Source organism: Cherax quadricarinatus, chromosome 20, assembly GCF_038502225.1.
Source record: "Cherax quadricarinatus isolate ZL_2023a chromosome 20, ASM3850222v1, whole genome shotgun sequence".
Lineage (NCBI taxonomy): Eukaryota > Metazoa > Arthropoda > Malacostraca > Decapoda > Parastacidae > Cherax > Cherax quadricarinatus.
Genome location: NC_091311.1, coordinates 34054773 through 34067993, shown reverse-complemented (window position 1 = coordinate 34067993; position 13221 = coordinate 34054773). Strand labels below are relative to the sequence as shown.

At 42.8% G+C, this 13221-nt stretch overlaps 1 protein-coding gene across 2 annotated transcripts in view; it reads right to left on the bottom strand.

Moving 5' to 3' along the window:
- Positions 1–1664: 1664 nt before the first annotated feature.
- Positions 1665–13221, bottom strand: part of LOC128700492 (fibronectin type 3 and ankyrin repeat domains 1 protein-like) — a 45866-nt gene continuing 34309 nt past the window's right edge. For both annotated transcript variants that reach the window (XM_070086926.1, XM_070086925.1), the window contains one exon: positions 1665–2123. In XM_070086926.1, the coding sequence (XP_069943027.1) occupies positions 1938–2123 (186 nt within the window). In that variant the 3' untranslated portion in view covers positions 1665–1937. The remainder of the gene's footprint in view (positions 2124–13221) is intronic.

Here is a 13221-nt window from a genome sequence, read left to right as displayed (position 1 = left end):
TAATAATTTTCACAGGTAGAGCGGGAGAGTGAATAGGACCGGAAGGAGATACATTGTTGCTCTGGTGGCACTTTATTATCTCAACATATGTACATCTGCCAACCCCGAGGTCTTACTTGTACTGGGTCCAGCTTTCAACTAAACTCCTCACACAGAGAAGTGTAGATGAATATGAAAGGGTCACAAGGTACACTCTTCTGCCAACCGTCATGCTGATTGTTACATTTATAATACGTGGCCAATAAATAATTGTCATTGACAAATGGTACAACGATCGGCTATCAAATCTGAACCTGGCAGATTGACTCTCAGCCCAGAATCAATACAAAAACCACTTCCAATTAAGATACACCAGTATTTTGGGCTTGAAGACGATCAGAAGAGGCATTATTTAGTTATATTTGAAACTATTTACTTAATAAAGTAGGAAAATTTAAATTTACACAGCTGAAAGTGAGAAGTTGTTTCAGTAAAGCCTACGGATGATTAAAGATTTATTTATTATCTGGACATGATACATAGTTGTACAAAAAAATACAGTGGTTGGGTGTACATGCCAAAAGCCCCTTGTATGCAGAGCATTATGGGCAGGCTTAAAATTAACTTAAGATTAACTAAGCAATGATATATTCAGTGGCAAAAATACAGTAAACAAAGTACAACATGAAGTACAAATGAGTATTTCAAATAAGAGGCTTTATAGTTGCACAGATTTGTAGGTAACGTAATTACAAAAAAAAAAAAAGAAGTCAGTAAAGGCATTCTTCAGCAATTGTTAGAGATAAGACTTTCTGACTCTGATTCCAGGTTTTTTACTATTTCGGCAAAATTTAAAATTTGCACCTACCTGGATGAAACTTATAGGGTATAATCCTTATAGAATACATCTTCAATAATAATTTTAAGCCAATCAGAAGAACCATTCCTTAGTTATTGAGTATGAAGTGAACATCACTATTTCTGTAAAATTCGCCTATAGGGACAGCTTGAGCTTTGTGTTCATGAAACCAGACCAATGATGAAACCAAGCAGACGAGTCATTCACTACTAATGGCAAAGATTCCAAGTTTGCGTGTGTACTATTTTACTGTAATAACTGTGCCAACGTCCAAACCAAACTTAATATGCGCTATCCTGCCCGAAATGCACCGCATGCAAGTGGCTTTTTCTTGTGAGTAAAAATATTTTATTATATGTAAGCTACATTACCTGTATACTGCAGAAAAGAAATAAAATTATTATTATTATTATTATTTTATTATTATTATGTGCATCAGCCATGAAATACTGAAGCCATTTAGAAGGGGTAAACTGTAAATTATTTAACAGGAATAAACATTCCAGACAAAATTGTAAAATCTTCACCTAACATGTTTGAGAATGAACATTAAAATGGTATAAAATACCGACAAGTTGTTAGGTAAGACACATATGCAACAGTTAGGTATCTTTATTTCGAAACGTTTCGCCTACACAGTAGGCTTCTTCAGTCGAGTACAGAAAAGTTGATAGAAGCAGAAGAGACTTGAAGACGATGTAATCAGTCCATCACCCTTAAAGTTTTGAGGTGGTCAGTCCCTCAGTCTGGAGAAGAGCATTGTTCCATAGTATATTGTTTCATTCTATGGAACAATGCTCTTCTCCAGACTGAGGGACTGACCACCTATGTTTGAGAATGTTGGTTCAACAATACTAGTTATAGGACATGTTATTATCGTACACAAGTGTTGAAAAATTGCAGCCGATTTGATGAAGCGTTCTCGGGTTATGAGCGATAATGAAATCGACAAGAGGAAGGAAAAAGCCAGGCAACATTTTAAAGGTACCGCTGTATGACCCTTAGGGGTTTAGCGCTTCGTTATGATTATAATTATAATATCAAAGTTACGACTTCGGGGATACCTAACAAGCCTCACTACTTCGATAACACTTGTGCATTATCGAAGTTCCTCGTCGTCCACAAGATGGGTGAGGGCTTCCAGTTTCCCCATGGGCGGCCTGTCCTGGTCTCTGGGTGTAGGCTTATCCAAAGAATGTCCAGAAAGGTATGCCAGGTGAGAAGGCGTGTATCCGTGTCCATTTACCAAGTGGGCTTCACTCCCTAGACTCACAAGTGTCCGCGCCTGTACGCCAAAAATACACATGTTAGGCTGGCGTAAATATTTTTGGTTTAACGTTCTACTTGCATTAGGTATGGCTGTTATTAAACATATTTAGAAAATACAGAATAAACAAAGCCACATGGAGTGGTAGATAAGACTAATGTATATCACTGACTCTCAACAATGATCCTCTTTAGCAGTCATTATTATTATAATCAAGGGGGAAGCGCTAAACCCGGAGGATTATACAGCGCCTGGGGGGGATGTGGAAGGCATTCAGGCTTAATTCGGGGAACTGGAGCACAGATCCAATTCTCTAAATCAAGAGCCCCTCACCAACATCAAGGAACCTTCCTCGAGGGATTCTTTAGCAGTCTGCCGAAAAGGTTCTCTAGGTGGGTAGAAATGTGCCATGCTTTTTCGTTCAGCTTTATTTTCTACATGTGGGTTCCTTTGTGCTATTAACCAGCATTTATTATACCTTTGTTATTGAATAAAGAAATATAATACTAGATTTTTAAGACCTACTGAAATAGTTTCGCCCACTGTGTAAGCAAAACGTTGTCAATAAAGAATCGCGCTATACTTCCTCTTTTTTCGTATCTTATACTGATTCAGCAGGAATCATTCTCTTCAGTTCTAATAACCGTTTGTACAATAATTTTTCTTTTCTGTGCAATATCAGGCACTAAATTTTAAATCTAGTTTTCACGTTTGGTCTTGTTCTGATTAATTTCTATTTGCCAAAACTTCTCTCTTGTTTTATTAATTAATTGCCTAATCACTGACTCATATAACCAAGCCTCAAAACAGTGTGACGTGTCCTTTATTATTACTTCTAACAATCATACTTTGATCATTATTTATTATTGCAATAAATTCTATTCACTGCTCACACCCCTCAAGGAAGGTTCCTTGATGTTGGTGAGGGGCTCTTGATTTAGGGAATTGGATCTGTGCTCCAGTTCCCCGAATTAAGCCTGAATGCCTTCCACATCCCTCCCCCAGGCGCTGTATAATCCTCCGGGTTTAGCGCTTCCCCCTTGATTATAATAATAATAATCACTGCTCACAGTTGTTCTTCAGTATTCATCTGCATTATACGAAATATATTTTTCATTGTTGTCAGTGTATTCATTATTCTACATTCTCCAATTCTCAAGAATTTGTACTACCTTTAGTATACATAATTACTAGATTATTGTTAGTTACTATATGTACTACCTCAGATTATTTACTGTTACTAGCTTACTATTGGTAATAATTATAAGTTACTTAATAATTACAAGTTACTTACACATAATTAGTGTTTTGTTAAAGTCCTTTCTAAAATTTACTCTTATACGTTTAAAGATATATTTTGTCATTTATGTTAATGTAAAAATTAATAATTTTGTACCAAAAGAACCTTAAACTTAACTAACGTTATTTTAACAAGCGCAATTTAATTTAGCCTAATCCAGCTAAATACATTTTACATAAGTTTACAACAATTTAATAAATAGACACAATGAAATATATTTTTTTCGTTGGGTTCAGAATGATTTTTTCCGAAATTATTGCATACACAAGGATCATTGTCCTTGCTGGCCGTTCTCACAGACCAAGTCTTCTAAATTAAAAATAAATATTACAAGATTAAGAACATGTAAGTTACACAGGAATGTGTATCTCGGATGTTGAAGAAACAAAAAACTAGCAATCCTGACAATATGGAAAACTTTCAACAGGCCTCCGTTTCACACTGGATGGTTGTTGTGTACCAGCCTGATACTTTGTCGGTCCTTCATTATGGAATATCTCCTTCAACATACTAAATGTCATTCAAAAATCTTTGGTAAGACAAGACTTAGGAGAAAGTCTCTGTACACATGCCGCCCCTATTCACCTCGCAGCAGTTACTTGGGTGTTATTTGTTGGTCAAACGTTTAGTTGGCGGGACTATGATTAAGCGAGGGTATATTGCTAAAATAAACTTAGCTTTCAGCACTGAGCTGGAGAACTTGGGGATGAACTCTTACTTCATAATCAATATAAAGAACCTTTTTTTTTTTTAATTTAGCAAGCAAGACAGTCGAAAAACTCTCATGCTTGAGAGCACAGGCTGCAAAACTGTACTATATGAAACACAGGTTCGATCATATTGGGATAATACACCGTACTAAATATCCCGCCCCCCCCCCTCCTTTCTTTTTCTACCTGTCTTATCACCATAATCCATCTGGGTTATTCAGGACACGCTCTTAAAACTCGATCCTCGATCCACGCTAACATTCATTTTGCACTTATTAACTTTGGTGGAGGAAGAGAACTGCTCAAGATGCTAATCTTTAATCTTAACTTGTCCGTGTTAGACTTGTCATTGTAGCAGGTCGTTCAACATCAGAGATGATTTCCTTGCTGTTATGCATAAAGTAATTAGAACAGAGCTCTAGGTCTCGAGGCTATAATACCTAGCTTCATGGATAACTCATAATTTTACCATTCTGTGCAGTCCTCGTCAGCCTCACTCCGGCAGTAACCTTCCTGAAGAGCATCACTTCATCATGGCTGACGTCCTACCTGTATCAGGCTCCGCTTTCAAGTTGTCCCAGTGGTGTCAAGAACAGTATTCAAGCTGACGTCTCAACAGTGTCAAAATCTACTTCAAGCTGACGTCTCAGTGGTGTCAAGGACCGTCTTTAAGCTGACGGCCAAACCATATCAACCACTATTTTCAAGTGCCATTCTTCTTTTTCATCGTAATTTTTTTTATGACAGATTCCGGCTGACGAGAACGTCTCCCAGGAGGAAGCAATGACCTCCTTCCCCTCCCTCTCTCTACCCGTGGGTCCTCATTCATAGTCTTCTTCACCCCCCTCCCCCATCCCTCACCTCCCCCGGGTATTCCTGTGCTTGTATGAGGTTGCTTATTAAAGGTGAAGGCAGCAGCTGGAGATGTTTGGAACACTTCAGCTGTTTAATTCAGGGTTTTAGTTAATTTTTTTTTTATGGTGGGGTGGACGTTCAACTCTTGCTATTTTCTCGTCAGGGCATTGTGGTGTTTGAGCAAGTTTTAAGGGTCATCCCAAGAGCGGCCTTTTAGAGAGATTTCCTTTTTTTCGGTGGTCGGTCTCTCTCTCTCTATCTCTCTCTCTCTCTCTATCTATCTATCTATCTATCTATCTATCTATCTATCTATCTCCCCCTCCTACCTCGCGTATTTCCCCTTATCTTATTTCTGCTTGTATCACGTCCGCTTTATTCACTTTTATTTTTTCCTCTTAATTTGCTCTTAAATGTATGACTATCTTGTTTATTATATTATCTTCCCCTACATTTATTTCCCTTATTTTGCATATGTTTTTCCTCCCAGTGCCTCTACTTTTCATCATCTTCCTTTCAGTTATCTTATTCCACTAATCCAGCATTCACCTTTGTCGCAACACTATCTCGCCCCTCGTTTCTCACTAACCTCCCCTAAACTTAGTTTCCCTGGCTGCTCCCTGACCTTCCCTACAGCTCATGTTTCCTCTCCTCTTCCCTGGCCTTTTCTACTTCTCGTGTTCTCTTCCATGACCTTCCCTACACCTCTTCGTGTTCCCCCCTCTCATCCCCGACCTTCCTTACACTTCCTCAAGTGTTCCTCTCGCTCTTTGACGTGTGTGTGGGACGCGTCCCCTCAGCCAGGGCCGCGCCAGTCTCTCCTCAGGTAACCACCTCAGTCACCCACAATGCAGCAGGCAACTTAAATCTGGTCTTGAACTTGATCTTGAACTTGTACTTACACCGCATTTGGCCGTGGAGGCCCCATCCTAGAGGCCTGCTTGTGGCGCCGCCGCCACCGCCCCAGCTGCGCCTGTCCCGCCCACCTGGCGGTTGCGCAGGCAGCCGCCCTTACCCCCCAGGCAACCGCCCTCATCGCCCCACCTCCCTGCTCATGAGCCATCAGGAAATTGATCCGCAAAAAAAACAAAAGCAGGATGACGGTGTGGTGCGCACAGCAGACATGCTACTGAGGGAGGGAGAAGGGGTGACGGAGGACGTGGGGAAGAGGGGAGAGAGGGGGCGATGTCTGGAGGGAAGGACATGTACGGCCCCGTCTGGCAGCAGCGGTCGAGGATAGGGGAAGCATGCAGGTGTAGCGAGTGCAGGTACTGTAAGACAGATGAGCCTTGCTAACAACACACCTGTCTACTACCTTTGCTGAGTGGCGGATTAGCAAGCTGTTTACTTGCCTTTATAAGTACTCACTTATATGTGGGTTGCAGGAGCAGTCTTAGCTCCTGGCCCTGCTTCTCAGCTTGCCACTTCTCAGGCTCACGCCCTCCTGGCCTTGTGGGCTCTGTCTTACCTGTTCTTAAAGTATGTATGGAGTTTGTCTCCACCACTTTGTGTGTGAGAGTGAGTTGGTTACCATTTTGTCTAAGGCATTTGTCGATAAGACACTTTGCATATGTGTGTACTCAGTTGTACTCACCTAATTGAGGTTGCAGGGGTCGATTCATAGCTTCTGGCCCCGACTCTTCGCAGGTCGCTACTAGGTCCACTCTCTCCCTTCTCAATGAGCTTTATCGAACTTCTTAAAGCTATATATGAATCCTACCTCCACTGCATCACTCTCCAGATTGTTCCACTTCCTGACAGCTCTATGACTCGTCTGAGTTTTCAACTTCAGTTGTGACCCCTTGTTGTGTCCCATCTCTGAAACATTCTGACCCTATCCACCTTGTCGATTCCTCTCAGTATTTTATACCAGGCCGCTGATAAGTTTGCTCTCCTGGTTACATGGGCGTATCATACTTATTCTTAAAACTATGGATCACGCCTCTACCACTTCACTGTCTAGGTCACTCAACTTCATGGCCTCTGTAAGGCTAAAAAAGTGTTTCCTAACATCCTCGTGACTCTTCTGTTTTTAATATCAAGCTGTATCCCAGTGGTCATTAGACTGGCATCTCAAATAGGCTCGCCCTCTCCACCCTGTCAGTTCCTCTCAGTATTGTGTACGTTGTCCCCTTCGGTTCTTCTGTCCTCTAGTGTCGTCAGGTTTAGCTCCTCTAGCCTCTCCTCATAGCTCATGCCCATCAGCTCTGGAACTAGTTTCCTTGCAAATCTTTGCACTTTTCTCATCTTCTGTACATGCTTTATAAGGTGACTGTTCCATACTGGCACTGCCTGCGCCAAGATGAGTCTGACATTTGCCGTGCATAGGGTCTTGAATGTCTCCTTGTTGAGGTTCCTGAAATCTACCTTTAAATTTTCCAGCCTTGCGTTTGCTGCAGCAATTAATCAGTTGATCTGTGCCTCAGGCGAAGTATTTGGGCTGCAGAAAACAATATGAAGTTCAACGATGAGAAATTTCAGTTACTCAGATATGGTAAACACGAGGAAATTAAATCTTCATCAGAGTACAAAACAAATTCTGGCCACAAAATAGAGCGAAACACCAACGTCAAAGACCTGGGAGTGATCATGTCGGAGGATCTCGCCTTCAAGGACCATAACATTGTATCAATCGCATCTGCTAGAAAAATGACAGGATGGATAATGAGAACCTTCAAAACTAGGGAGGCCAAGCCCATGATGACACTCTTCAGGTCACTTGTTCTATCTAGGCTGGAATATTGCTGCACACTAACAGCACCTTTAAAGGCAGGTGAAATTGCTGACCTAGAAAATGTACAGAGAACCTTCACGGCGCGCATAACGGAGATAAAACACCTCAATTACTGGGAGCGCTTGAGGTTCCTAAACCTGTATTCCCTAGAATGCAGGCGGGAGAGATACATGATTATATACGCCTAGAAAATCCTAGAGGGACTAGTACCGAACTTGCACACGAAAATCACTCACTACGAAAGCAAAAGACTTGGCAGACGATGCAACATCCCCCCAATGAAAAGCAGGGGTGTCACTAGCACGTTAAGAGACCATACAATAAGTGTCAGGGGCCCGAGACTGTTCAACTGCCTCCCAGCATACATAAGGGGGATTACCAACAGACCCCTGGCAGTCTTCAAGCTGGCACTGGACAAGCACCTAAAGTCGGTTCCTGACCAGCCGGGCTGTGGCTCGTACGTTGGTTTGCGTGCAGCCAGCAGCAACAGCCTGGTTGATCAGGCTCTGATCCATCAGGAGGCCTGGTCACAGACCGGGCCGCGGGGGCATTGACCCCCGGAACTCTCCAGGTAAACTCCAGGTAATGTTCACCCCATTGTCCTTCTCTTTAAGGAAGGTATGAAGCCTTTGTTTCCCAAGTCTGTGCTCTGTTTCCGGTCATCTTTGCCCTTCCCCGATTACCATAACGTTGCATTTGCCACTTGTCAGAAAATCCTGCAGCTTGTCCAGATTAATCTGCAGTCTTTCCTGGTACACTTCTGTTTGTATTATTCTGTCATGTCGTTTACATCGTCTTGAAGAAGGCGCTGGACAGGCACCTAAAGTCAGTACCTGATCAACCGGGCTGTGGTTCGTAAGTCGCGTTGCGCGGGACCAACAGTAACAGCCTGGTTGATCAGGACCTGATCCACCATGAGCCCTGGTCACAGACTGGGCCGCGGGGCATTTACCCCCGAAACCAGATATACATTCACAAGAAACGGTACTGGTCCAAATTCTGACATTTGTGGAACCCCACTCATCACACCCTCCCAATCTGATACCTCCCTACAATGACTTGTTTCCTTCGTGTTAAGTATTCCCTGATCTACTGCAGTGCTTTCACTGTTATTCCTGTCTGCTGCTTTAGCCTTCGTCCTTCTTGCGTGGGGTCGTGAAGTACTTGCAGTCCTTGCAGTCCAAAAATACAGATTTGTTAGGATTTACCGTGCTGGTTGTCATTTATGGATCCATTCCTTTCCTGGTGCTCCACTATTTTCCTTATAAAGTTGTCCATAACCTAACATACTATGCATGATAGTGACATTGGCCTGTAATTCAGTGCCACCTGTTTGTCCCCCTTTTTTTTAATATTATGACTACATTCGCTGTCTTCCAGACTTCTGGCAGCTTCCCTATTTCAACTGACTTGAAAATCACTGCTAGCGGTTCACACAGTCCCTCCGTTCCCTCTCGCAGAACCCACAGAGGTATCTGGTCTGGTCCAGTTGTCTTTGACACATCTAGCTCGTTCGGCAGATTGTTAAATTCTCTTCCCGTTCTTTGTATTGTGCCCAGTACTCATGAATGCACTCAATTTCTCTGGCTCTGGCATTGTTCAGATTCCACTGTAAATACCTCTTTAAACCTTTTGTTCAGACCTTTACGGGTTTCCTGATCATTCCTAGTGAGTTCCCCTCTTTCCTCAGTCTTATTATCTGGTTCTTCAGTTGTTTTTCTTCTGATGTGGCTGTACAGCAACTTTGGCTTATGTTTAGTTTTCGATGAGTCATTGTCGTTCAGCCTCCCTTCTTATCCACGCAAATTAATTTCTGACTTTTGCTTGCTTGCTCTCTCATTTTCTGGCATTCTTTGTTTTTGTCTTCCATACTCTTGCACTTTTAGCTTTTACTTTCCTGCACCAATCAGTGAACCATGGGCTCATTGCCTGTGCTCCTTCTGGATATAAATTTCTCCTCTGCCTCGAGACATTTTACATCTACATACTCATCATTTCATTCACTATCTTCACACCTTACCCACTACACTCTTCTTAGGAAGTGCCTTATGCCATAATAGTCTCCTCTTTTGAAGACTGGTCTGCCCCTTCCTTCACGCTCGCTATTCCTCTCCACGTTTACTTTCACAAAATATTCTAGCCTCAGCATGGCGTGATCACTACGAACACGGGGCCTCTCGTATTTGGCGTTCCATTCACCAGAATCCCTACATCATCGCTCGCAGAAAACGATGCTCTGGCATCACTTTCTACGACCTGCGTTGATGCACCAGGAAGAAAGCGAGACCAAAATGATGTTCGGGCAGAGCAAGAGAAGGATAGTTAGAGCACCTCGTGGGAGCCACGCGCACCAACCACGGTAGGTGGCGCCTTTAAAGCTGAAACGTCAATGCTTGAGTTTCGGCTTGACCTTGACGCTCAAGGAAGACTGGGGTGTCCCACCACCAGGAAGACTGGTATGTCCCACCACCAGGAAGACTGGTATGTCCCACCACCAGGAAGACTGGGGTGTCCCACCACCAGGAAGACTGGGGTGTCCCAACACCAGGAAGACTGGGGTGTCCCACCACCAGGAAGACTGGGGTGTCCCACCACCAGGAAGACTGGGGTGTCCCACCACCAGGAAGACTGGGGTGTCCCACCACCAGGAAGACTGGGGTGTCCCACCACCAGGAAGACTGGGGTGTCCCACCACCAGGAAGACTGGGGTGTCCCACCACCAGGAAGACTGGGGTGTCCCACCACCAGGAAGACTGGGGTGTCCCACCACCAGGAAGACTGGGGTATCCCACCACCAGCCTATTCTTCATCCTCATATTTGACATAGAAATGTAAGCCATAGTTCTGTGTCTTCCTTTGTGGATGACACCCGATTTGACATGAGTGTTCTACCTCGAAGACGCAGCAAGACTCCAAGCGGACATCAACTAAATCTTCAAATGATCAGCTCAAAACAATATGAAGTTCAATGAAGAGAAATTTCAATTTCTCAGATATGGGAAACTTGAGGAAATTAAAACTGTATCAGTGTATACAGCAAATTCTAATCATGCAATTGAACGAAAAAGTGATATGAAGGACCTGGGAGTGATAATGTTTGAGGATCTTGCCTTCAAAGACCACAATATATCTATCTCATCTGCTTGGAAAATGATAGGATGAATAATGAGAACCTTCAAAACTAGGGACGCCAAGCCCATGATGATTCTCTTCAAATCGCTTATTTTCTCTAGGCTGGGATACTGCTCTACTCTAACTGCCCCCTTCAAGGTATGCGAAATTGCTGACCTGGAGAGTGTAGAAAGAACTTTCACGGCACACACAAGTACGATAAGGCAAATAAATTACTGGGAACGGTTGAAGTGCCTTGATTTGTATTCCCTGGAATGCAGGCGAGAGAGATACATGATAATATACACTTGGAAAATCCTAGAGGGATTAGTACCAAACTTGCACACGAAAATCACTCCCTATGAAAGCAAAAGACTCGGCAGGAGATGCAACGTTCCCCCAATGAAAAGCAGGAGGCGCCACGCGCACATAGAAAAGACAAAACAGTAAGTATCAGGGGCCCAAGACTGTTCAACTGCCTCCCAGCATACATAAGGGGGATTACCAATAGACTCATGGCTGTCTTCAAGAAGGCACTGGACAGGCACCTAAAGTCAGCACCTGACCAGCCGGGCTGGTCAGGTGCTGACTTTAAAGATTAAATATTTTATTTCTTTGCAAAGGTTACTATGTGTAATTACAATTTTGATTTGTTAAGTACAAAGAAAGCCACTATCGTACCTGGGCATTAAGGGCAAATTAATCCTAGCACATAACTATTTAAGTCTAGACAAGATAGGAATGGTTAACTTTGTAATAAATCTATATTTTATCTTAATACTAATTCGGAATAGTCAGGGTGGAGATTGGTAAGAATAATAATCTTGGTTGCACATAAAAACAATATTACAATTGATGGTTCAAGCAGTAATATTTCATGGATTGGCAGATGTTTTAATAGACTAGAGGTCTCATAATATTTGGGAGAGTTGCTTCAGTCTGATTAGAAGTTATTTTGGTTGGTTTGGTTAGTATTGAGAGATGAGATGATTTTTAAGCATAGTCGTAAATTTGTATGTAATCAGGGGATCCTTTACCAGTTCAAGTAGTGAATTCCAGATCTTCAGGCCCTTTATGCATTGCATTTTTGAATAACGTGAGACTGATACGGTGAATGTCATAGTGCCTTGTGCCTTGTATTGTGACTGTGCATTCTGTTGTAGCTATCTGTATATGTAGTAGGCACAATAATATGAGTGTATGTCTCTTATATTTAGTAGGGTCAGGCTTTTGAAAAGTGGTGCTGTTTTTTGTTGGGTTATTAAAGGTTTAAGGTGGTTGGCTATGGTTGATCCCCAGGCACAAATACCAGAGGTGAGGTAGAGATATATTAGTGTGGTATAGGGTACTTAGTACCCTATCATATCTTGGAAAGGATGCCTACTGATTTGGAAATTTTCTTGGATATATGCTGAATGTGGGAATGAAATTAAAAATTACAGTCAAGGTGAAGATTTAGGACACAAACTCTGCTTACCTAGAACATTTTTCTAGCTGGATGGGTTCCAGGTCACTTGAGGTCTCCAGTTTAAGAATTTCCATTGCATTTTTTTTCCCTGTATGCGACCAACAATAGTTGACTAACATTGATATACCTGTCATTAGTGCCAGGTAAGCAGTCAGCAAGGTGCGAGGTCAGGCCAAGAGAAACAGTAACATATGGGCAAGACAAAGTTATTAGTTGTGGGTGATTTCAATCACAAGAAAACTGACTGGGAAACCCTGGAGCTACACCGGGGACCAGAAGCGTGGAGAGCTAAGACGATGGAGGTGGTACTGGAAAACCTTATGCATCAGCATGTTAGGGGTACTACCAGAGGGAGGAAGGAAGGAAGGAACCAGCAAGGCTCGACCTCTTATTCACCTTGAGTACTTCAGACAGGATCATATGGTCCTGAGCTTTGACTGCATTGTAGAATTAAAAGTGGAGAGTGAAGCAGCACGAGCAGGCTGGGAGAGGCCAAATTACAAAAGAGGGGACTACACAGGCATGAGGAATTTTCTGCATCAGGTAGTGGAGAAAAGAACAGGTGGAAAAAACAGTAAATGACATGATGGAATACGCGATCACAAAATGCAAGGAGGCAGAGAAAAGTTTCGTATCCAAGCGCAACAGAAACAACGGGAAGACCAGAATGAGCCCTTGGTTCACCCAAAGGTGTAGAGAGGCGAAAAGTGAGTGAGCAAGAGAGTGGAAAAATTATGGAAGACGAAGGACCCAGGAAAATAAGGAGATTAGCAGAAGAGACAGAATCTAATGTGCATGGATAAGAAGGGACGCCCAGCGGCAATACGAAAATGACAGCATCGAAAGCCAAATCTGACCCAAAGTTATTATACAGCCACATCAGGAGGGAAACAAGTCAGTGATCAGGTAATCAGGCTGGGGAAGGAAGGAGGGGAGATAGC